This window comes from Arvicola amphibius, chromosome 15 (genome assembly GCF_903992535.2).
Source record: "Arvicola amphibius chromosome 15, mArvAmp1.2, whole genome shotgun sequence".
In the NCBI taxonomy this organism is placed as follows: domain Eukaryota; kingdom Metazoa; phylum Chordata; class Mammalia; order Rodentia; family Cricetidae; genus Arvicola; species Arvicola amphibius.
The window spans coordinates 32,994,276-33,015,748 of NC_052061.1; the positions used below are offsets into that span (position 1 = coordinate 32,994,276).

A 21,473-nucleotide genomic window follows, 5' to 3' on the forward strand; every position below is an offset into this window, starting at 1 on the left:
TACATACCATTCTGGGGTTTAAAAATATCTTATTTAGCCAGGCGATGGTGGCGCATGCCATTAATCCCAATACTTGGGAGGCAGAGGCAGGCGGATCTCTGTGAGTTCGAGATCAGCCTGGTCTACAGAGTTAGTTCCAGGACAGGCTCCAAAGCCACAGAGAAACTTATTTATAGCCAGGCAGTGGTGGCACACGCTTTTAATTCCAGCATCCTGGGAGGCAGAAGCAGGTGAATCTCTGTGAGTTCAAAGCCAGCCTGCTCTACAGAGTTCCAGGACAGCCAGAGATACACAGAGAAACCCTGTCTCAGAAAACAAAAACCAAACAAAACTTAATTATTTTCAATTTTATGCACATGATTGTTTTCCTACATGTGTATGTGTATCGTGTGTATACAGTACCAGAATAGAGAATCAGATTCCCTGAACTGCTTTGTGGGTGCTGGGTCCTCTACAAGAGCAGCAAGTTCTCTCAGCCACTGAGCCATCTCTCCAGCCCCCCAATTTTTATTGTAATTTGAGACAGTGTTTCACTCTGTAGCCAGCCCTGGAACTCTTTTTTTTTTTTAACTTAATTTATTATGCATAGAGTGTGCTGCCTGTGTATATGTCTGCAGGCCAGAAGAGGGCACCAGATCTCAGTACAGATGGTTGTGAGCCACCATATGGTTGCTGGGAATTGAACTCAGGACCTTTGGAAGAGCAGCTTAAGATGTCTCTTAAGCTCTGAGTCATCATCTCTCCAGTCCCTGGCCTAGAACTCTTTAGAATAGATCAGGCAGACCCAGAATTCAGAGATCCACCTGCCTTTCTGCCTCTGAAGTACTGGGATTAAAGGCATGCACTATTACACTTGGCAACAATCTGCTGTCTTGTTGGTAACACAATACATTTGTTAAAGCTAATTTGAATTGTACTCCTAAAATGGAAGAGGAGCCAGTAGTATAGTCAGCATTATAGTATGCTTAGCACAGCTGAGGAGCCAGTATAATAGTCAGTATTCAGTATTATAGCATGCTTAGCACAGCTGAGGCCTTGGATTTAATCTCCCTTACTCAAACAGAAGGATCTTGTCAGGTGAGGTTGAAACAGTGGAATCTTAAACTTAAGGCCAACGTAGGCAATTTAGGCCCTGTCTTAAAATGTAAGTTAACTGGGTGGTGGATGCACACGCCTTTAATCAGGGAGGCAGAGGCAGGTGGATCTCTATGAGTTTTGAGGCCAGCCTGGTCTACAGAGTGAGTTCCAGGACAGCCAGAGATACACAGAGAAACCATGTCTCAAAGAAATGTAAGCAAACAAACAAAAAAATACTCTGGAGGCAGAGACAGGTGGATCTCCGTGAGTTTGAAACCAACAGCCAGGGCTACACAGAGAAACCCTGTATCAAAAAAAAAAAAAAAAAAGGCTAAATAAATACATAAAAATAAAATGTAAAAAAAGAATTAGTAGAGCCAAATGTTGAAGTGCCTGCCTAGCATTCCCAAGATTCTTAGTTCAATCCCCAATCCCTAGTACCACCAAAAAGAAAAGATTAAATTACTCCCCATTACTCCCCAGTTAAAACACACAGACTTTTTTGCTTGTTTGTTTTTATTTTTCAAGGCAGGGTTTCTCCAGAACCTGTCCTGGAACTCTGTAGACCAGGCTGGCCTTGAATTCACAGAGATTTGCTTGTCTCTGCCTCCCAAATGCTGGGATTAAAGGTGTGTGCCACCACCGCTCCATCAAAACACACATATATATTTTGAACAGCTGGGCATGCTGCTACTCTTCAGGAATCCTAGCACTTGGAACATGGAGGTAGGAGGATCAGAAGTTCAAGACTAGCTTTAGCTACATAGTGAGTCTGAGGCAATTGTGGACTTGATGAGATCCTGCCTGAAAAACAAAACAACACACCAGTATAGACTTCCTAAATTCTAGCCTGCTCCTTCACGAGACTGAGATTTTCCCCACCCCCTTTGTTTTCTTTCTTTTTTGTTTTGTTTTGGAGACAGGGTTTCTCTGTAGCTTTGTAGCCTGTCCTAGAACTAGCTCTTGTAGACCAGGCTGGCCTCAAACTCAGAGATCTGCCTGCCTCTGCCTCCTGAGTGCTGGGATTAAAGATGTGCGCCACCACTGCTCGGTGAGGCTTCTCGTTTTGCATTTGTCTTCTGGTGAGTCCCTTCCAGGTTTTGGTTCTTGCCTCAGCTCCTCAGAAGTAATGATCTGATGGACTCTGTCATAGTATGTGCAGTTCAGCAAGACCATGTCCATAGGGAGCTCTGTGGAAGACCATACCCCTGAGTGCTGGCTAAGATGGACAAGGGGCCTGGCCATATAATTGAGACCTTCAGAGCTTTCTATCAAGGACAAATTCTAAGCTATTGCTGCTCTCTTCCCCACAGGTTGGGACAAACATTCCTATGGTTACCATGGCGATGATGGACATTCCTTCTGCTCCTCGGGGACGGGCCAACCCTATGGTCCCACATTCACCACAGGGGATGTCATCGGCTGTTGTGTCAACCTCATCAATGGCACCTGCTTCTACACCAAGAATGGCCACAGCCTTGGTAGGTGCATAGGAGACCTTGGAGGGTCTGGCCTGTGGAGCCACTTTGATTGATGAGAAGCAGGCCTTGAAGTCAAAGTAGTATCATGGAGCCTCTGCGCAGCTCTGGGGAACTGCAGTCACTTCCAGCCATTGGAGCCCTTTCAGGTGAATGAAAGGCAACAGGCATGCCCGTTGTTAACCTGTCCCTTCAGTAGCATTTATTGGATGAGCCCAGGATGGTTGCTGAGAGCAGCACATTCTAGTCATAATCCTGGCCTGTCTTGTCGGTTGTACTTGATGGAGAAAAAGTTTCAGAACCCTAAGTGTAGTTATCAGTGGTTATGGTGTAGATTAGGGTTTGCATGCCTGTAACCTGGCCCAGACTTTGGCCAGCTCTTCTGATAGTGGGGTACTGAAAGTAACAGTGAGGGCTGTCAGACAGAAGGTAAACAGGAAGGAGTCAAATAGGGACAGAACTCTGGCAGTATTGACAGAGTTACAAATAAAAATCCAGAGAGAAATGGAGGGCTGGACTGGAAAGGGGCCAGGAGAAAAGACAAGCACTGGAGGTCAACGCTAGAGACGGTATGAGGAGTGGGTCTGGAGGTCCAGCAGGACACTGGGGTGGTGGATGCACTTGGAGAAGGGAAAGGTGAGGAAGGAGCCAGACTAATGGGATGTTAGGCAGGTGGAGTGAAGGACTTTAGCGGTGGGAAGTTGCGGGTCTGCTGGGTTCCTGGAAAGGAGCTGTTCTCTACATGTATAGAAACAGCGTTAGAACTTGAGCTGGACATGGTGCTGAATGCCTGTAATTACAGCACTAGAGGGAGGGAGGCAGGAAGAACAGAAGTTCAAGGCCATCCTCAGCTATATAAAGGGTTTGAGGCCAGTCTAGACTATAAGAGCACCATACAAACAAAATGGATTTCGAGGAGGAAAGAGAAAGAACATGCTAGATGTGGCATCCACCTGAAATCCCAGCATTCAGGAGCTGAGGCAAGATGGTTTCTATGAGTTAAAGGCCAGCCTGCATTATGTAACTACCCAAGGTTATGACTTCCACACATGTGCCATGGCGTATGTGTGCCCCATTCACATGAATATATACATAAACAAAGAAAAGTGAACTAATTAAAATTTAAAACATGTGAAAAAATTCAGAGAAAGGGACTTGGACTATACTGACTAGTAAATGGTCCCTAACAGCTGGGCTTGCCTGCCTTGCAAGGGTCTCTGCTCTGACCATACCCTGCTTCTCCCAAGAAGAGAACCAGCTTCACCTTACTAACCAGGCCACCAAGCTTTTCAGGACTGGAAACTGAAGTCCTGCTTTTGCTGACTTTTGGGGCAGTAAATATCTTGCTGCTGCTCCTACAACCTGAATGTGTATGCGGGGTTTTCTTGTGCCAGCAGCTGCTCTCTAATAACCATTCAGAGTCCTAATCATAAATGCTTGGTCAATAACTCACGCTTATTACTAACTAACCTCTTACATTTTAAATTAACCCATATTTCTTATCTATGGTTTCCCATATGACTTGGTACCTTTTTTCAGTATGGCATGTCCACCTTGCTTCTCTCTGTGTCTGCTGGTGACTCCAGACTCTGCCCTTCTTCCTCCCAGCATTCTCAGTTTGGCTCTCGTACCTAACTTTGTCCTGTTCAGCTATTGGCCAGTCAGCTTCTTTATTAAACCAATCATAGTGACATATATTTACACAGTGTCAAGGAATATTTCACATGTGTGGTTTTTCTAGAAGATCAGCCAGTGAGAATCAAAAGACCTAAGGTTTGCTATTGACTGGGGATGAGCAACTAAGAGCCAACATTCTTCAGCCATTCTTTGCACACCACAGCCTAGAGCACACAAGAAAGGACAGGAAGATGGGTGATTGAGAACATGTCTCAGAGGTAGAGCTTCCCCCGGTTCACATCTGGAGAAACTCTCCTGAGACTGACCATCACCTAGCTGCAATCTGGTGTCCCACTGGCAAGATCTCGAGAAGGTTCTTTGCTCCTTACTCTGCTTTCTGACTCCAGCTATTTAGTCACTTTGGGTTCATATGCAGCCAGAATCCCAAGGGCTCTTAGATGCCCTCATTGCATATCCTCTCACCTGCCTGTCTGCAGCCAGGCTCAGTCCTACCCCTTCATGTATTTGCCTTTCACATCTCTCTAGCTTGTCCACATCTTGCTTAAAGCATGGTGTTCTTGTGGAAAATAAGATTTGGAGAAACTATAGTACCTGTATGTTTAGTGCCTCCTTTGTTTAACATGAGGGCCTGCTTGTTGGGGGTTTCTGCCCTCCCACTAAGTCCCACAGCTGTTTAGCCCCAAAGAAAATCACACAGAGGTCTCCATAAGTTATAAACTGATTGGCCCATTAGCTCAGGCTTCTTATTAACACTTATAACTTATATAGCCCATTATTCTTATCTATGTTACCCACATGGCTCAGTACCTTTTTCAGTGGGGTAGGTCACATTTGGTGTCTGGACAGGACTGTGGAAGGAGCTTCCTTCTTCCCAGAATACTCCTGTTCTCATTGCCACACCTCTACTTCCTGTCTGGTTGTCCTGCCTGGCTACTGGCCAATCAACATTTATATAAAACATAATTGACAGAATACAGAATTGCCCCACACCACCTTTAGGCACTATAGATGTGTGTTAGGACCACAGGGTGTGGAACTCTTTGCCAGCCAGGTCACCTTAGGCCATTGTTTATCTGCCTAGTGAATGCTTTTTATGGACCCTGTGCAAAGACCTATTTATTACACATGTTTAATTAAACTTGATATGGTAGTACATTGCCTAATTTTTTTATCCTTTAAAAAAATCTTCTGTGGTCTTGTTTATTTCTTAATATTTGGTATTAATTTCAAACGTCTGTTAACTGAAAGTATGACAAATAAGTATCATTTAATAAAGATACTCATTAACATACTAGAAGAGGAAAAGGCCAAGATTTGAGTTCCTTTGTAGTTAAGCTTCCCACATAGACAGCAACCATTAAAAACCAGTTGTGTGGTTTAGAGATCTAGGTCAGTGGTAGAACACTTGTCTAGCTTCTTTAAGATCTTAAGTTCAATCCTTAGTACCATAAAATGAGGCAAAACAAATACAGAAACTTCAAAGAATCAGTTAAGCTTCGTCTGGTGGCACAGGCTGTAATCCCAGCTTCTTGAGGCAGGGACTTTGAAAGCTCAGGGCCAGCAGGGCATCTTAACAAGAATCTGTTTCTTAGTTAAAAATGAAAAGAGAGCTGAAAATGAAAAGTAGAGGTTCATGGTTGATTGGCCTAGTCAAGGCCCTGACTTCTGTCCCTAATACTGGCGGGGGGGGGATCAGGTATATTAGCTTGAAGCTCATGTTTCACTATCTGGTCCACGGATATATTTTGAAATATATAATTGAAAATGAATAGGTCCTGTCTTTTGCGTTTTCTGGATCATAAAATTTCATGAGGTTTGAGGGCTATCTTCCCATGTCCTGTGCCGTCTTCTTATTACTAACATGTTTCAGGCTCTAATCCCTCCACTTTAGGGGGTTAGAATTACATATCTTACCCCTGGCCTCTCTGCCTCTTCTCTTTGTCATAGCACTCAAGCCTCCTGTGCCATCGTCCAGTGTCTCTGTGATTATTCATCATCACCATCTTTCTTGCTGAATTCAGGAGCACTTAGAGGGCGAGCTGGCTTGTAGCTGTTTCTCCAGTCCTGTTACTGGGCCTGGCTCCTCAACATATAAGTGGAGATAGAGGACTGATGTCTGGTCCATAAGTGGTCTGTGTGCTTGTAGATTTTTCTCTCTTTTTTTTTTAATATTTATTTATTTATTTATTATGTATACAACATTCTGTCTGCGTGTACGCCTGCAGGCCAGAAGAGGGCACCAGATCTCATTACAGATGGTTGTGAGCCACCATGTGGTTGCTGGGAATTGAACTCAGGACCTTTGGAAGAGCAGGCAATGCTCTTAACCGCTGAGCCATCTCTCCAGCCCCTGTAGATTTTTTTCTTGTGGTTCTGTACTGTCTCACGTGGTCTTTTGTTCTCAGCTTCAGGGTCTTCAGAACCAAACCTGTTTACCCAGGGCTCTTCTTATCAGCAAGTCTGGCTGTCCTGTTTGCCTGGCCTTTCTTTCTGTGTGTCTACAAATCTTACTATCGCAGTAGCCTTAGTGAGGCTCACAGGGCCTCATCAGGGAGCAGTCTTGCCTTCCACAGTACAGTAGAGAATAGTTTTTCCCTTGTTGTCCTGACAGCCTTCAAGGACTTGTCTCTCCTGGTGCCATTGTGAGGCAGAGTTGGGCAGGTCTGAGTGTGCCAGCCTCTGTCCAGACTGTGGCAGTTTTCTTACTGTGTAGCCAACTTGGACCTAGACCTCATGGTGAATGAAGCAACTTTCATAGTCTGTCTCATTTCTTTTCCCCCTTAAGGTAAAGAGTTAGTGTTACCCTTTCTTCATATGGGCTAGAGTACTTTGGGTAACTTGCCAAAGGTCACATGGCAGTAAAACTGATGAAGCTGGAGTCCCCTTCTTTGAAGGTCCTGTGAGCATCTTCCCAAGCCTGGGAGTGAGTAGCATCTTGGATACTTCAAGATCTCCAAAGGTTCCTTAATGAGGGGCTTCTGGTGCTGTGACTCTGACCCCGTATGTGAGGCTCACACGTGACCTCAGGCCAGTGGAGCATAATAAGGATTTTGACTTTCACTCACAGAAGGGCAAAGTAGCTGTGCAAAGAGTGTGTCATCTCTCTTTACCTTGTGTTTGTCTGTGTACTAGCGTGAGAAATATTGCACACTTCCTGAGGCTGTTGTCAGACTTCACTGTGCTGTTTGCCAAGTTTCTGTTCCTTCTGGATGAGAGTTCAGAGAGTCCTTTGGGACCTTCAGGGCGTCAGTGACTTGAAAACCCTAATGCCAAAAGCGGAGCAGTTTCCAGATGACAAAAGACTTTACCTAAGAGGTCTGTGAGGCCTCGGAAGAGGCTTGCTTGGCTCTTCACATGCTGATGCTCCTCTCCAAGGATACTGCACAGGTCTCCTCGTATGTTTGGGGTTGCATGACCTCCACTCTTACTGCAGCTCAAATCTGAAGTCTCTAGAGACTTCACTCCTGACAGGAGGGTCCGGATGCACAGGCCATTTTCAGCCAGTGCTAGATAACAAGGAACTTCTGAGGACTTGGAACAAGTACTGTCTAAAGATGAGCAGCGCCACCCTCCCTGCCTGCACTGCTCTATCTCTTGGACTGTTAGACCAGGAATGTGTGCAGATCCGCCACTGCCAACACCTCGGTGGCTAAAGGCAACACCTCTAACCTCTGCCTCTGAATCTGCTTTTTCTTGTCTGTAAATGGGAGAATGAGCAGAATGCCTGCTCCGAGGGGTTGGCGTGAGGAGTGGAGCAGTTAGTAGATGATAAGGGGCGGGAGCACACAGGAGGTTTCTGGGAAGACATTTAGATCAGGAGGCTTGAACAGCCTTAGGTGATAGATCACTTGGGTTTAGTTTTTCTAGCAGATGTTCTTGCAAAAGTGGAAAAACTATAGGCAATTAAGTACCTGATGTTCTGGTTTTCCTTCTGGTTAGATTATCCAGCAAGAGGAAGGCCCAGGCCTAAAACTACCAGGCCCTAGTTTATGCTTGGCCACCATCTGCACCTTGAGTTCACAGGGTAGAGACCAAGGGGCCTTCGCTGTCTAATGACCTGATCACTGTCCTTTCCTCCCCACAGGTATAGCCTTCACAGATCTCCCGGTAAGTACTGCTAAGTGGGTTTTCCTTCTCTGGACTTCTGAGGGCTGCCTGGAATGGGTGGGGATACCGGCAAGTCCAAGGTGTGGAGTCTGGCCCTTTCCCCAAGCAGGGATGTGTGATGTGCTGCCAGCCTGAGGGCGCCAGTGGGGTTACCTGCTGGCTGTCCTCTCTCTTCAGCAAGGCCTGGTGTTCCTCCACGTCTCTTAGCAGGTGACAGAAATTTGTGGCATTCTCTAAGGCAGTTGTTGTGGGTGGGGGTAATGGAATGGTGGTGGAATCAGGGTAACTCCATGGCACAGGCTGATCTGTGACTTCAGCCCCAGGGCTGGGAGTGGCATATAGGAATTGCTCCTGAGCTAGGAATCGGGTCCTTGTCCAGGCCATTAGAGATCCCTGAGGAAAGTCAGCACCCCTGGAAACCTAGCATGCTACCATTTCGGGGTTCCCCTAAGCCTGGATGAGTTGTGTAGGCTTTTCTCTTAGAAAGAATGTTTCCTGCCAGCTGAGTTTGGTCCTTTCCCTCCTCTACCCTATTACTTGACTGAGTTGTAAGGGCACCGTCACATGCAACCTTTACCCCGAATGTTGGGAGCCTGCATGGGTCTCTGTGCCCTGGTTCTGAAAAGAAGTTTCTTGACTTTATTACCCTGGGAGTTCCACTTTGCCCCAGGAAGTGCATTTGTAAAACTGCAGTGCCATAGTCATGTTCAACTTCCTGTTATGTATCAGAATCCTTCCCTCCTACCTACCTGGAGGCCCCAGAAAGGGGCAGGGCAGTTGCCTAGGCAAGGGAGGCAGACTCAGAAGAATTCTGACTCTGACTGCGGAAGCGTCTAGGTGTGGAGACATGACATGAAATGAACAGCCGTGAGTGTGGACCGTGTGCTGCCACATGCTGGGAAGGCTGGGAAATGTCCCTGTGGGCTTGGCCTGTGCTGTGGAAGATGGGAGAAAAAGAAAGGAAGCAGAAAGTCTGTAGGTTTAGACGTCGCGGTGGGCTGAACCCCATGTGCCTAGAAAAAACGTATGAGGTACTTGTGAAGGACCCATCACCTGAGTGTGGAAGGTGAAGAGGGCTCAAGGGAGCCAGAGGTGGTTGTGCACACCTGTAATCCTAGCATTTAGGAGGTGAAGGCAGCTGGGTCAGTCAAGGTTATCAACTGCATAGTGAATTTGAGGCCAATGGGGTGGATGAGACCCTGCCTTTAAAAAAAGAGTGGATGGGGTTCCTGGGAAAATGGTGTCTAGTGGCATGGGGAGGAGGGGGCGAAGCTTTGGACATGGGCAATAGGAGCCCAAGAACTGACTACAGCTGGTTGTGGTGAGCGGGTAGTGAATGCAGAGAGCTCCTACATCGCTGGCTAGAAGGCCTCTGCCGAATAAGCCTCTGACCGGAAGAGGGGCAGCCTCTGTCTCCATTACCAGCTCTAGAAGCAACTCACCAAATCATTCGCCTGTTCTCATCTCTGGTCCTCGTTTCCTATGTCATCCCCTCCCCTCATGTACCTCTTTTTGTGACCAGGGACATCCTTGGCCCTGCATCTCTTTCCAGGAGAAGCCATAAGCCACCCCATAGCACATTTTTATTTGTATGTGTGTGGTGGTGTGCAGTCCTGTCTGATACTGTGTGTCTTGGCCAAAGGCCTGGGGGACATAGTGACCTTTGTTGCAAAAACAGGAGACTTTTCCTTGTTGAGCCTTGCTTGCTTTTCTTTTTCTTCTCTCTTCAAGCTTTTGGGGATAGCTTTTTTGCTAGGGAGGTAGGCAGAATGTGATTGATCCCTGCTGTCCTCAGGGGCCTGACTGACATCCATTCTCCTCCTCAGGCCAACCTCTACCCCACCGTAGGCCTGCAGACACCTGGGGAGATTGTGGATGCCAACTTTGGGCAGCAGCCATTCCTGTTCGACATTGAGGACTATATGCGGGAGTGGCGTGCCAAAGTCCAGGGCACTGTCCACGGCTTTCCTATCAGTGCCCGGCTTGGCGAGTGGCAGGCGGTGCTGCAGAAGTGAGTGTTATCCCTCCACCCTAGGCCTTATGGTCCTAGAGATCTATGCAGTATTGCAAATGCTGCTAACAGTTCCATCCGCGGGGCGTGTTTCTGGTGACACCAGCGGACGATTCAGCTGCTGCTGCTCCCCTCTTGTCAGTGGGTCCCCTCTTTGTGCTGTGGAACTGCTCCTAGTTAACCCTTGCCTGGGCTGGAGAGTGACTCAGTGGTTAGGAGCACACAGGACTCTTGGAGAAGACCTGAGTTCAGTTTCCAGCACCCGTGTCAGGTGGCTCACAGCCACTTGTAACTCCAGCTCCGGGGGATCTGACATCTTCAGCTTTTCTCAGATAGCGCAAACCCACACATGTACTGCATACACATATATTTAAATTATACATGTAATTAAAAATTATACATACATATAATTAAAAATAATAACAATTCTCTGAGTTCGAGGCCAGCCTGGTCTACAAGAGCTAGTTCCAGGACAGGCTCTAGAAACTACAGGGAAACCCTGTCTCGAAAAACCAAAAAAAAAAAACAAACAAACAAACAAAAAAAACCAAAAAAAAAAAGCCTTCTTCTTAGGCAACTTACAAGGCTCCTGTGTATAAGATCACCAGCCCAGTATAGGTATGTTGGCACATGCCTTTAGTCCCAACACTCGGGAGGCAGAGGCAAGCATATCTCTGAGTTTGAGGCTAGCCCGGTCTTTAGAGCAAGTCCCAGGGTAACCAGGATTACATAGAAAAACCTTGTCTTGAAAAACCATTAAAAAAATTCATATTGCCATACTTTGGTTGAGATGACTTCACAGGGTCAGTATCCATCTCAGTATCCCTGTGTCTATGGCAGAGTGGTATCAGGAAGTCTTCCTTAGGATCAGCCTAGCAGGCTCCTTGGCTAATGAGTGTCTAAATTGTCTTGGAAGCTAGTGTTGCTGAGATCCAACAGGGGCCCAAGTTTGGGTCTTTATTTCACTAGCCAGCTGCATACCTGGGTGAAGCAATGGCCGTTACTCACCCACCTGTTAGGAGGTGGATGTGAGCTCAGTTCTGAAGCGTGGGCAAGGACTTGGCTTCTGCTAACCCTGATCATTGTTCTGCAAAGGCACCAGGGGACCAGGGTAGGAATGCGATATACACTATGTTCTCATCCAGTCTCAAGTGGTCTCCAGCACCACCTGCCCCGCCCTGTCTCCTTGGTTCACTTTCTCTTGTGGTCCAGAGCTTTCTATATGCTAGGAAAGCACTGTCACTGAGCCACATCCCCGGCACTCGGCTTTTTCTTGAGAGCTGAGGTACAGGCAGCTAGACCCTGAAAGAATAGCATAACCACCTCTGGTTCCCAGCCCAGGAGGTGAGAAGTGCTTCCTTGAAGGCCAGAGCAATGCCATCCCTCACAATATACTTGCTAGTTGAGCAGGAGAAGAAAGGGAGTTGGGTTGGGCTCAGCACATGGATTTTTATATGTATGTATCCATGGTGCCAGTATATGTCCTATGCAACATTTGCCAAGACCTGGATATAATTTGTGTTCTGTTATTCTTTATTCTGTTAAAACTTTATTTTATAAATATTGGAAGTGGCTAGGTTATCTTGGAGATAGATTTGTCACAGCTTCATGTCTGACTGGCTTCCCCTGGTGAGACTCAAGTATTATCATCCTCCCATCCTCACCCCTCCCCTCCTTTGCATACCTTCCTCTCTCTTGACAGCAGTAGAATCCAGGTCCTCATACATGCTAGGCCACAGTACGGCTGACCAGAATCCCCAGCCCATTTCTTTTGCTGGTATATGTAACCCTTTCATAATAAAGAAATTCACATTATATAAAGTTAGTTTCTGGGGCTCAGAGGTTAAAAGCACTTGCCGCTCTTGTAGAGGACCGTGTTTGGTTCCCAGAATCCACATGACAGCTTACAATCGTTTGTAACCCCAGTTCCACAGGATCGATGCTCTTCTGTATTGTGCAGGCACCAGGCATACGCATAGTACATATGCATACATGAAGAGAAACACTCAGATACATAAAATAATAAATAAATGCTTGAAATTGTGTTTGCATTGTCCTCTAAAGCAGTATTCTTTTGTTTGCCAAGACAGGGTTTCTTTGTGTAGCCCTGGCTGTCCTGGAACTCACTCTGTAGACCAGGCTGGCCTCAAACTCAGAGACCCACCTGTCTCTGCCTCCCAAGTCCTGGGATTAAAAGCATGTGCCAGAGCCAAGCAGTGGTGGTGCATGTCTTTAATCCCAGCACTCGGGAGGCAGAGGTAGGTGGATCTCTGTGAGTTCTAGGCAAGCCTGGTCTATAAGAACTAGTTCCAGGGCAGGCTCCAAAGCCACAGAGAAACCCTGTCTCAAAAAAAACAAAAAAAGAAAATAAATAAATAAAAAATAAAAGCATGTACCACCACTGACCGGCTAAGCAGTATTTTTTTAAAAAATTTATTATATTTGGTTTTGTGAGACAAGGTTTCCCTTTGTAACAACCCTGGCTGTCCTGGAACTCTCGTTGTAGACCAGGCTGGCCTTGAACTCACAGAGATCTGCTTGCCTCTGCCTCCCAAATGCTAGGATTAAAGGCATGTGCCACCACCACCCGGCTTAATCAGTATTCTTAAGTCAGGCTATATTTTATTTTTATTTTCTTTTAGAGATTTATTTTTATTTTCTATGAATTAGTGCTTTGCCTGAAGGTATATTATGTGCACTGTGTGTGTGTGTGCCTGGTACTTGTGGAGAGCAGAAGAGGACATCAGATCCTTGACCTGGAGTTACAAATGGTTATGAGTCACTCCATGAGTGCTAAGAACCAAATCCAGGTCCTCTGCAAAGCAGCAGGTACTCTTAAACTACTGAGCCATCTCTCTGGCCCCAAGAATATACATTTTAGAGGTATCTGATGTTCATATGAGATAATCTGAACCATGTTTTTTGGTTTTTTGGGTTTTTTTTCCCAAAATACATTGCTCTTCTGTTTATGTTAAAATGCCAAGCATTTTGTTTATTTCATTTACCCCTTAAAACATAAGAAGACAAACAGCCAAAGTTTCACAGACATCTCCTACCCACACAGGTCATGAGAGCTCATCTTTGTACACATGCATGTACATGTACACATATGTATACATAAGGCACTGCTCAGCCAGCTTGAGATGGGGTTAACTTTGTGTACATTATGCTTTTCCACAAAGATTGTGCTCCTGTTGGTTGTGCTGTCCCTGTCTCTTCCCAGCAAAATCAGCCTGATACTGAATTCTTGGGCCCCCTGATCCATGGTATATCATGGAATTAATTTGACCTATAAATTAAGCTCCTATTTCTCTAGAGCAGAGGCTCTCAACCTACCTAATACTGTGACCTAACAGTTCCTCGTGTCTTGGTGACCCCCAATCATAAAATTATTTTGTTGCTACTTCATAACTTTAAATCTGCTACAATTATGAATCATAATGTAAATATCTGCTGTGCAGGGTATCTGATAGATGCCCCCGACAGGGGTCCTGACACTACTCTAGAGCCAGTGCCCCCATGTGGCAGGCTCCCTGGGGACAAAGGTGCTTCCTCCAGTGCAGGCAACCCCGGGGTTCCGCCTGCGTTCCTCACCATTTTCTAAAGTTTAGTAGTTTGTTCTGTCAGATATGGGTGTGCAGGCTTCCTCTGTATTCTGACCACTGCCACACTGCCTGGCTAGTTGCCATTTTAGGCAGCCCTGGGGTAAACTTACCAGATCTGGACTTGCTGCAGTCTCCCAGAAGCCAGCGTTTCTGTGAGACTGAGGGCAGCATGTCTCAGAGAACTGAAGCCACTCCTCTGTCCTGGAAGCACAGATGTGACTGGTCCCTCTCCTGTCGACAGTGTGAGCACTTGAGGGCAGGTTTCATTTTCTTTACCCACTCTGGGTCATACCTCCGAGATCTATTTAGGGGAGACCTCATAGGGATACATGTGGCCTGTCCCACTTCAGTGTTCTATGAGAAATGTGGTTCTCGGGTGTTACCTTAAGCTCTTTTTATTTATTTATTTTTTTAGCATGGTCTCATCTTATCTGGTGCATCATGGGTATTGTGCCACAGCCACGGCTTTTGCCCGAATGACTGAAACCACAATTCAGGAAGAACAGGCATCCATAAAGAACAGACAAAGTAAGGTTAATTTTTCTCTCCCCGTGCCTCCTTACCTGCCCCTGAATCTGTAGCTCATTCCTTCTCAGACTGTCAAGAGTCTAGTCTAACCTTGTCCTTGCCGTCATGGAGACCAGCTTGCTGGCTCCAGTCCCTGCTCCCATCCTTCGTTCGCTGCTCCACGGGTAGCCAGCAGCCCCAGAGGTCTCGGAGCAGCCTCCCTAACATAACACATTATGAAAGTCAGGCGTAGGCCTGATCCTGGCATGGCAGAACCCTGTTCCTCCATGCTTGTTTCCCCTCCCTGCCTCTCTGAGCACATCATTTCTGTGTATGTATGTGTCTGGGTCTCTAGAGAAGCTGTGCTCAACCAGGTGGATGGACAGGTATCCTGTCCTAGAGCTGGAGTCAACAAATGAGAGCGCTTCAGACCCAAAAGTCATCCACAGCAAGATGCTCAGGTCCTGGGGCAAGAGTGAGAAGGGAGTAGCAGGATGCTGGTGGCCAGAGAAGTCCCATCCTCAGAGAGGCCGGTGTGAAGTAGACTACCTCTTCTCCCAGTGGGGAGCGTGCTACAGCATCTGCACATTGTCAAGATGTGGACCTTAGCTCAAGCCAGTGCAAACCCCTGTGAGGCCTGAAGAGAGCGCAGTCTGTCTAAAGAGGCATCCTCAGGCCAACCCAAGATCATGGTCTCACAGCCAGGGCTCCCCTCACTAGTTTCCTCCCTGACTTCCTGTGCCCTGCAGGAGTGGACCTGCGGACTCACCTCCTACCTCTGGGCTGTTAGTTCTCCTTGTTTTCTCCTCGTATTCTTGAGAACTCTGTGACAGCTGACCAAAACCAGCCTCTGCTCTGGTCCTGGGCAGCCAGGTTCTCGCAGCCTTTTCTGTGAGCTTCTCCAGCTAGCAGCATGCCAGGAGCCAGCCCCCCTGACTTCTGGGTACTCACCACCATGTTCTTCTCCACAGAAATCCAGAAGCTGGTGCTGGAAGGCCGGGTGGGCGAAGCCATTGAAACAACCCAGCGCTTCTACCCTGGGCTACTGGAGCACAACCCCAACCTGCTCTTCATGCTCAAGTAAGTCAGGTTTACAGTTCCAGAGCCTGGCCCTCCATTGGCAACAGGTACCCTAGCCTGCGCCAGCCCAGAACGCCAACGCTGCGCTCCCTTCGCAGGTGTCGACAGTTCGTGGAGATGGTGAATGGCACCGACAGTGAGGTCCGCAGCCTGAGCTCGCGAAGCCCCAAGTCCCAGGACAGCTACCCTGGCTCCCCCAGCCTCAGCCCCCGACACGGCCCTAGTAGTTCCCACATGCACAACACAGGTCAGCATTCTCCAGAGTTCTCTGGGAAGAGCTGGTGTGGAGAAGAATGGCTGCCCCCACCTTTCCTTGTGTGGGCTGAGGACTGGCTGCTGGATTGGGTGGAAGGGAAAGGACCACTGTGGTGATCCCTGGGGCCCCACTTCTTACCCCCTTCTCTGACCCACCTGGCTTCTAGGAGCAGACAGTCCCAGCTGCAGCAATGGCGTTGCATCCACCAAGAACAAACAGAACCACAGTAAATACCCCGCACCCAGCTCCTCTTCCTCATCCTCGTCCTCCTCGTCCTCCTCTTCCCCGTCCTCCATCAATTACTCCGAGTCCAACTCAACAGACTCCACCAAGTCCCAGCCCCACAGCAGTACCAGTAACCAGGAGACCAGGTGCCTGTCTTGCTCCTCTCTCTCCACTCTGCTTCCCTTCTGTGCCCACTGAACCTACCACTGGGTAGTCTCTCCTTTGAAATGCTGCCTTCTGCCCTTACCCTCACCTATGTTGTAGGTCTTGCCAGGATTGCAACCTGTTGACCGGTCAGGCCAAACACTGGTTCTAGCTTTTGTCCCTAGTCAAGATACAACTGTCAATTTCCTTGGCTCTGGTTTTCTCTGGAGGTGCTGACCCTGCCAGTCTTGATAACATGGTAGCCTACACAGGGATCCCTTTTCCAAGGAGGATGGGCCTGTTAGAACCTGTAGGGTCAGCTGGGCGGAGGTGGCACATGCCTTTAATCCCAGCACTCAGGAGGCAGAGACAGGCAGATCTCTGTGAATTTGAGGCCAGCCTTGTCTACAGAGTGACTTCTAGGACAGGCTCCAAAGCTACAAAGAAACCTTGTCTCAAAAAACTAAAAAAAAAAAAGGAGGCTCTAGTATTTACAGTTAAGCAATTTTTATGAAATTAGGCTCATGGACAGCCAGGTGACCTGGGCTGTAGGCTGCAGTTCCAAATGGCTTTCAATAGGTCCTAGATGTACCTAAAAGCTGACCTTGGTTTGGGTTCCTGCCAAGGCCACAGAGATGCCCAATCAGTCAGTTGGTCAGTTGGTAGGGAAGAGAAGGATATATTGAAGAGGTGTGTCAACTCAGAAGAGAGCCACTGAGAAGAGTCACAGGGGAAGCTTTGGGACAATAATAGGAATCACATAACAGGCACCTGGAGATAATTGTAGTGGGGGCAAAGCTTTGGAGCCTAGAAAGCTTGGGCTGTCCTTCCATGTCCTGGCAGTCCTTCAGTTTGATGCCATGACAGGGCCCGTTTTGGTCCGCCGGGTAAACTGGGTTTACCTGCAGCGATGGTAAACAAAGCCTGGATAGAGACCCAGCTCCTCTGTCTGCTCTTCTCTCCAGCGACAGCGAGATGGAGGTGGAGGCAGAACATTACCCCAATGGCGCGTTGGAAAGCATATCCACGCGCATTGTCAATGGCGCCTACAAGCACGAAGACCTGCAGACAGATGAGTCGAGCATGGGTCAGTACTGTTCCTTCGTGTGGCCCAGCCCCTGTGCTCCTTGTAATACCCACTTCCTCCTGAGAGGGGCTATGATGCCAGGCTCTGGCAGCTTGAGAAACTGAAGCTGGACCGAGCCATCACTTTCTTAGTCATTCCTGAAAGCATCCTTGAGGTGGCTTCCAGTGTGTAAGAAGGTCCATGCCTGCCGCCAAGACCCCTTCAAGGCCAAAGGGGGTTGAGAATGTGGACCTCACTAGCACTACACAGTTGTGCAGGGTGGGAAGGGGGAAGTTTCCAAGTCTTGCCCCCTCTCTGATCTGTATGCCAGCTGAACTTAGCTGCTCCACCTGCGTGCTCTCTTAGCCTTTACCTGCCTTTGGCAGACGCTGTAGCTCCATGGGGTCCTCGTGTTCCTCCCCCTTTGCCCTCTAATGTGTTTTCTGCTGGTCTCTGGGTGCAGATGATGGGCATCCGCGGCGGCAGCTCTGCGGGGGCAACCAGGCTGCCACAGAAAGGATCATCCTGTTTGGCCGAGAGTTGCAGGCATTGAGCGAGCAGCTGGGCAGAGAATACGGCAAGAATTTGGCCCACACGGAGATGCTGCAGGTATAGGAGAAGCCAGGCCCTCACACAGAGCAGGTCCCCATCTGATGCCGGGGCTCTGGGAAGCAGTACTAGGCCAGAATGGGCTCTAGTCATGTCTGCAGTGGAATGTGGGGTGTTCAGGGTGTTCCTCACCCTAAAATCTAAAGAGGGTTTAGCTTTGCCTGACTGTAGTTCAGGGATTTTGAGCTCTCTCTGGGCCCCATGCAGTATTCTGTCCTCGGGAGCTGTGGGGGGGGACTATGTGTGATACGCTACATTCCTCTCATGAGTGCTCTGTCCCTTAGGATGCCTTTAGCCTACTAGCATACTCAGACCCCTGGAACTGCCCTGTTGGCCATCAGCTTGATCCCATCCAGAGGGAGCCTGTGTGTGCTGCTCTCAACAGCGCCATTTTAGGTGAGTACAGCTGATGAAAGCAAAAGTTTACCTATGAGTGTATGGGTGGCCACCTTCCCTCTTCTTGGAAATACAAAGGTTGGCATAGGCCTTCATGGGGAACCAGATCCTAACTCCCTATGCCCAGCTGAGTTGGCTGCTACTTCATGACCATGGGCCAGGCCGGCTTTCTTGCTCTAGAGAAGGCCAAGGTCCTCAGGTTCCTCTCATGAATGCAGGGCTATGGCCTGGTGGTTAGGGCACTCAGACAATAAACTTCGTTCCAAGAGTTCTGTCCATATTCCCGACCTCTAGGGAACTTTGACCTGTGCTCAAGTCCTTGGCTAAGCATTGATCATCCCTTGTAATCTCTTCCACAGAGTCCCAGAACCTGCCAAAGCAGCCTCCTCTGATGCTCGCCCTGGGCCAGGCATCTGAATGTCTACGGCTCATGGCCCGAGCAGGCCTGGGGTCTTGCTCTTTTGCCAGAGTTGATGACTACTTGCACTAGCTGACCTTCCTGGCTGGCTCTGGCTGGCCATCCTTCAGCCCTAGGGCTGGAGCAACCCTGCCCTCCATAGGCACCTGGTACAGAGACCTGGAAGCCATGGGCAGAGTCCCACTCCTCCTACCTGGCCGGTCTTCCCTCCCTCCCGCTCTCCTTTCTCCCTCCCTTGTCCTTTCCTCCTTTTCCTTCTCTTTCCACGTGCAGCGGCCTGTGACACAGTATTGGCTGGTTACTCATGTAGCGGCTTCTCCTTTAAAGGAGATTTTGTTTTGAGGAGAGATTGGGTTTTTTTGTTGTTGTTTTTTTTTTTTTTTAAACTTTTTTTCCTCCTGACTGAGCCACCAGTGTTTATCTCGGGAGAGTTTGTGCTGAGCTGGTTTCTGCTAATTTAGTAATGAAGCCTATCCAGGTTGATGATAGCTTATTATTTTCATAAGTAAAAAAACAAACAAACAAATGAGATTATATATATATATAAATATATATATATTAAAAAAAAGACACAGTATTTATCATAGCACTAGTGGTCCAGCACCTCTTGGGTGAGGCTGTCCAGACACCATGTGTTTTTATTTGAGTCCAACTCATTAAAAAAGAATCATCTCTTGTCACTTCAATCAAGTGATTTGTTTATTTTAGGCTCCCCTTTTGTTGAGCCACAGGTTCAGCTGAGGCTGCTTGGTGGGCAAGGTCAGGCTAAGCTGCTTTGCAGCATCCCAAGAGGTGTGGGTCTCTAGGCCCCTTATAGGTAGACAAAACACAGAAGTGCAGGTTCGGGGATTCAGGGACGTGAGGTGGCACAGGGGCACACAGCAAAGCAAGGGAACACAGGGTCTGTAGCCAGCACGCTGTCTACCACTCCACCCTGCCTCACTGCCTGCCTTGCCCCTCTCTCCCATCTCAGTGCCCTGCCTTCCCTTGTTGTTAAGATGGCCAAATAATTCATTACTCTCAGTTGAATGCCTGGAAACTACCTGCCTTCAACCCAAGAGCTGCTGTATGCCAGGCTGGAAGACTCCGTTCCCAGGACAGAGGCCCTAACGACAGGCTGGCTGCTTTCCTCCTGCCTGGGTCTGCATCACTGCCCAGCTCTGATGGGATTGATGTTTCCTGTGGAGAAGTTGGTACCTCGTGGAGGCTGGTTCTCGGACCACTGGTCCAGAGTGGATGGAACCTTTGGCTTCCTGGTCCAGATTTCCCTACAGCTATGGGAGGCTGCTCCCTACAGCTTGGCCCCAGCGACTCTTAGGAAGAGGAGACTTCATGGGCCTTACAATGTCCCACCAGCTGTTTCACATGGATCCTCACAGCTGGTGGAGCAACAACAAAAAACCCCACCACCACAGGGCTGAGATGCTGCCAGGATGTGGGTGGGCCATCTGTGGAGGGGACTATCTGCCAAGGAAGAGGAGGGTCTATGGAGAGGAGACCTGGAGGGGCCAGGTCTCTTTACCTGCTTCACAGGGTGAGTGAAAAGCCCAGCAGCCTCTGCAAAGAGCAGGCAGAGCCACAAGTGGGCTTCCAGTCCCTGCCTGCATCTGCATCTGGGCTGGGTGAGCTCATGTTCTGCTGGTGGACACAGATCAGTGGGAGAGCTTGAGATGCACTGTGCCTGCCAGGCTGCACCAGGCCCACAGCTGGGCAAAATTCAATTAAGACAGCTGTCATAGGCCAGGGCCCTGACTGAAATCTTCCAGAAATTTGGCTTGAGGGCTACTACATTTTCTTGGTTCCTGACAGGGCCTTAGTTAGCAGCTTGTTAGGATGTCTTGTCCTGTGTAAAGGAAATTTCATCCTGTCGAAGGCTGGAACACCCAAGCTCCAAACTCAGGTTGGAAATATCAGGCTGTTACAGTGGTCGTCTTCACATTTGGAAATGAAATCCAGTGGCATTTGCAGAGCAGTGGAGTTTAGAAAACATCCCACCAGTGCTCTCCTTTGCCGGTTAAAGAAACAGGCCCAGGAGATTAAGTGACTTGACCAAAGCCACACAGCAAATAGTGGCACAGTCAGGACTAACTATTCATATGGGTTCGACAGTCTTGTCTAGACCTAAACAAAATGGCAGGTGAGCTTTGTTAGGGGTTAGGCTGGCATGACTTGAGCAGTGCCTGAGCAGCAGGGACCTTTAGGAGTGTGACGAGGGTGGGGATGGGTGCTTAGACTTGGGCTGTGGAGTGGCTGAGAGGGCCTTGGAGGGCTTGGGACTGCTGTGTGCTGTTTGGGGTTGTGTGTCTATCTGGCTCGCACTCAGTACCCATGGCCACCTCCCCATCTTCTGTGCCTTATCTCACTGTTTCAGCTGAGTCCAAGTTGTTTACTCGGTTCCTCTCCAGAGGGGTTCCCTGTCCTAGTTGGACAGCTCACTTTGGGGACATAAGCCTTTGCCCCACAAGCTGTGGGGAGGGCCACAATCAAGCTGCTGGAGCCAGTTGTTCGTCCAGTCCTGCTGCCAGAGGAGCCCCGTATGTACCTCCAACCCTCCTAGCCTGTTTCCAGGAGCCTGGAGTGGGAAATAATTTCTTGGCTACAGCTTATAAGGGGCTGGACCTGACCCATGTAGGCAGGAGGAGGACCTGGTTGTGTTGGGTTCTCCAGCCCTTGGGGAGCAGCATTCCCTACTCACCTTCCCTTTGTGGCACCAGGTGGTAGCTCCTTGCAGAGCAAGGACCAAGTTGACAGATCCCCACCCCTTCCTATGTGGGTCTGTGGCTGGGTTTAGGCTGGCAGAACAAGGATATCACAAGCTAGGGAAGTGAGGACTGCCTGGCTACCCAGCCCTTAAGC

The 21,473-nt window shown here is 48.5% G+C and overlaps 1 protein-coding gene across 1 annotated transcript in view; it reads left to right on the forward strand.

Moving 5' to 3' along the window:
• Positions 1 to 20,245, forward strand: part of Ranbp10 (RAN binding protein 10) — a 60,072-nt gene extending 39,827 nt beyond the window's left edge. The window contains exons 4-14 of the mRNA XM_038312509.1: positions 2,391 to 2,558; positions 8,278 to 8,300; positions 10,127 to 10,311; positions 14,332 to 14,444; positions 15,395 to 15,503; positions 15,602 to 15,750; positions 15,926 to 16,130; positions 17,094 to 17,215; positions 17,658 to 17,803; positions 18,088 to 18,199; positions 18,559 to 20,245. Coding sequence (XP_038168437.1) covers positions 2,391 to 2,558; positions 8,278 to 8,300; positions 10,127 to 10,311; positions 14,332 to 14,444; positions 15,395 to 15,503; positions 15,602 to 15,750; positions 15,926 to 16,130; positions 17,094 to 17,215; positions 17,658 to 17,803; positions 18,088 to 18,199; positions 18,559 to 18,689 — 1,463 coding nt within the window. The 3' untranslated portion in view covers positions 18,690 to 20,245. The remainder of the gene's footprint in view (positions 1 to 2,390; positions 2,559 to 8,277; positions 8,301 to 10,126; positions 10,312 to 14,331; positions 14,445 to 15,394; positions 15,504 to 15,601; positions 15,751 to 15,925; positions 16,131 to 17,093; positions 17,216 to 17,657; positions 17,804 to 18,087; positions 18,200 to 18,558) is intronic.
• Positions 20,246 to 21,473: the final 1,228 nt, after the last annotated feature.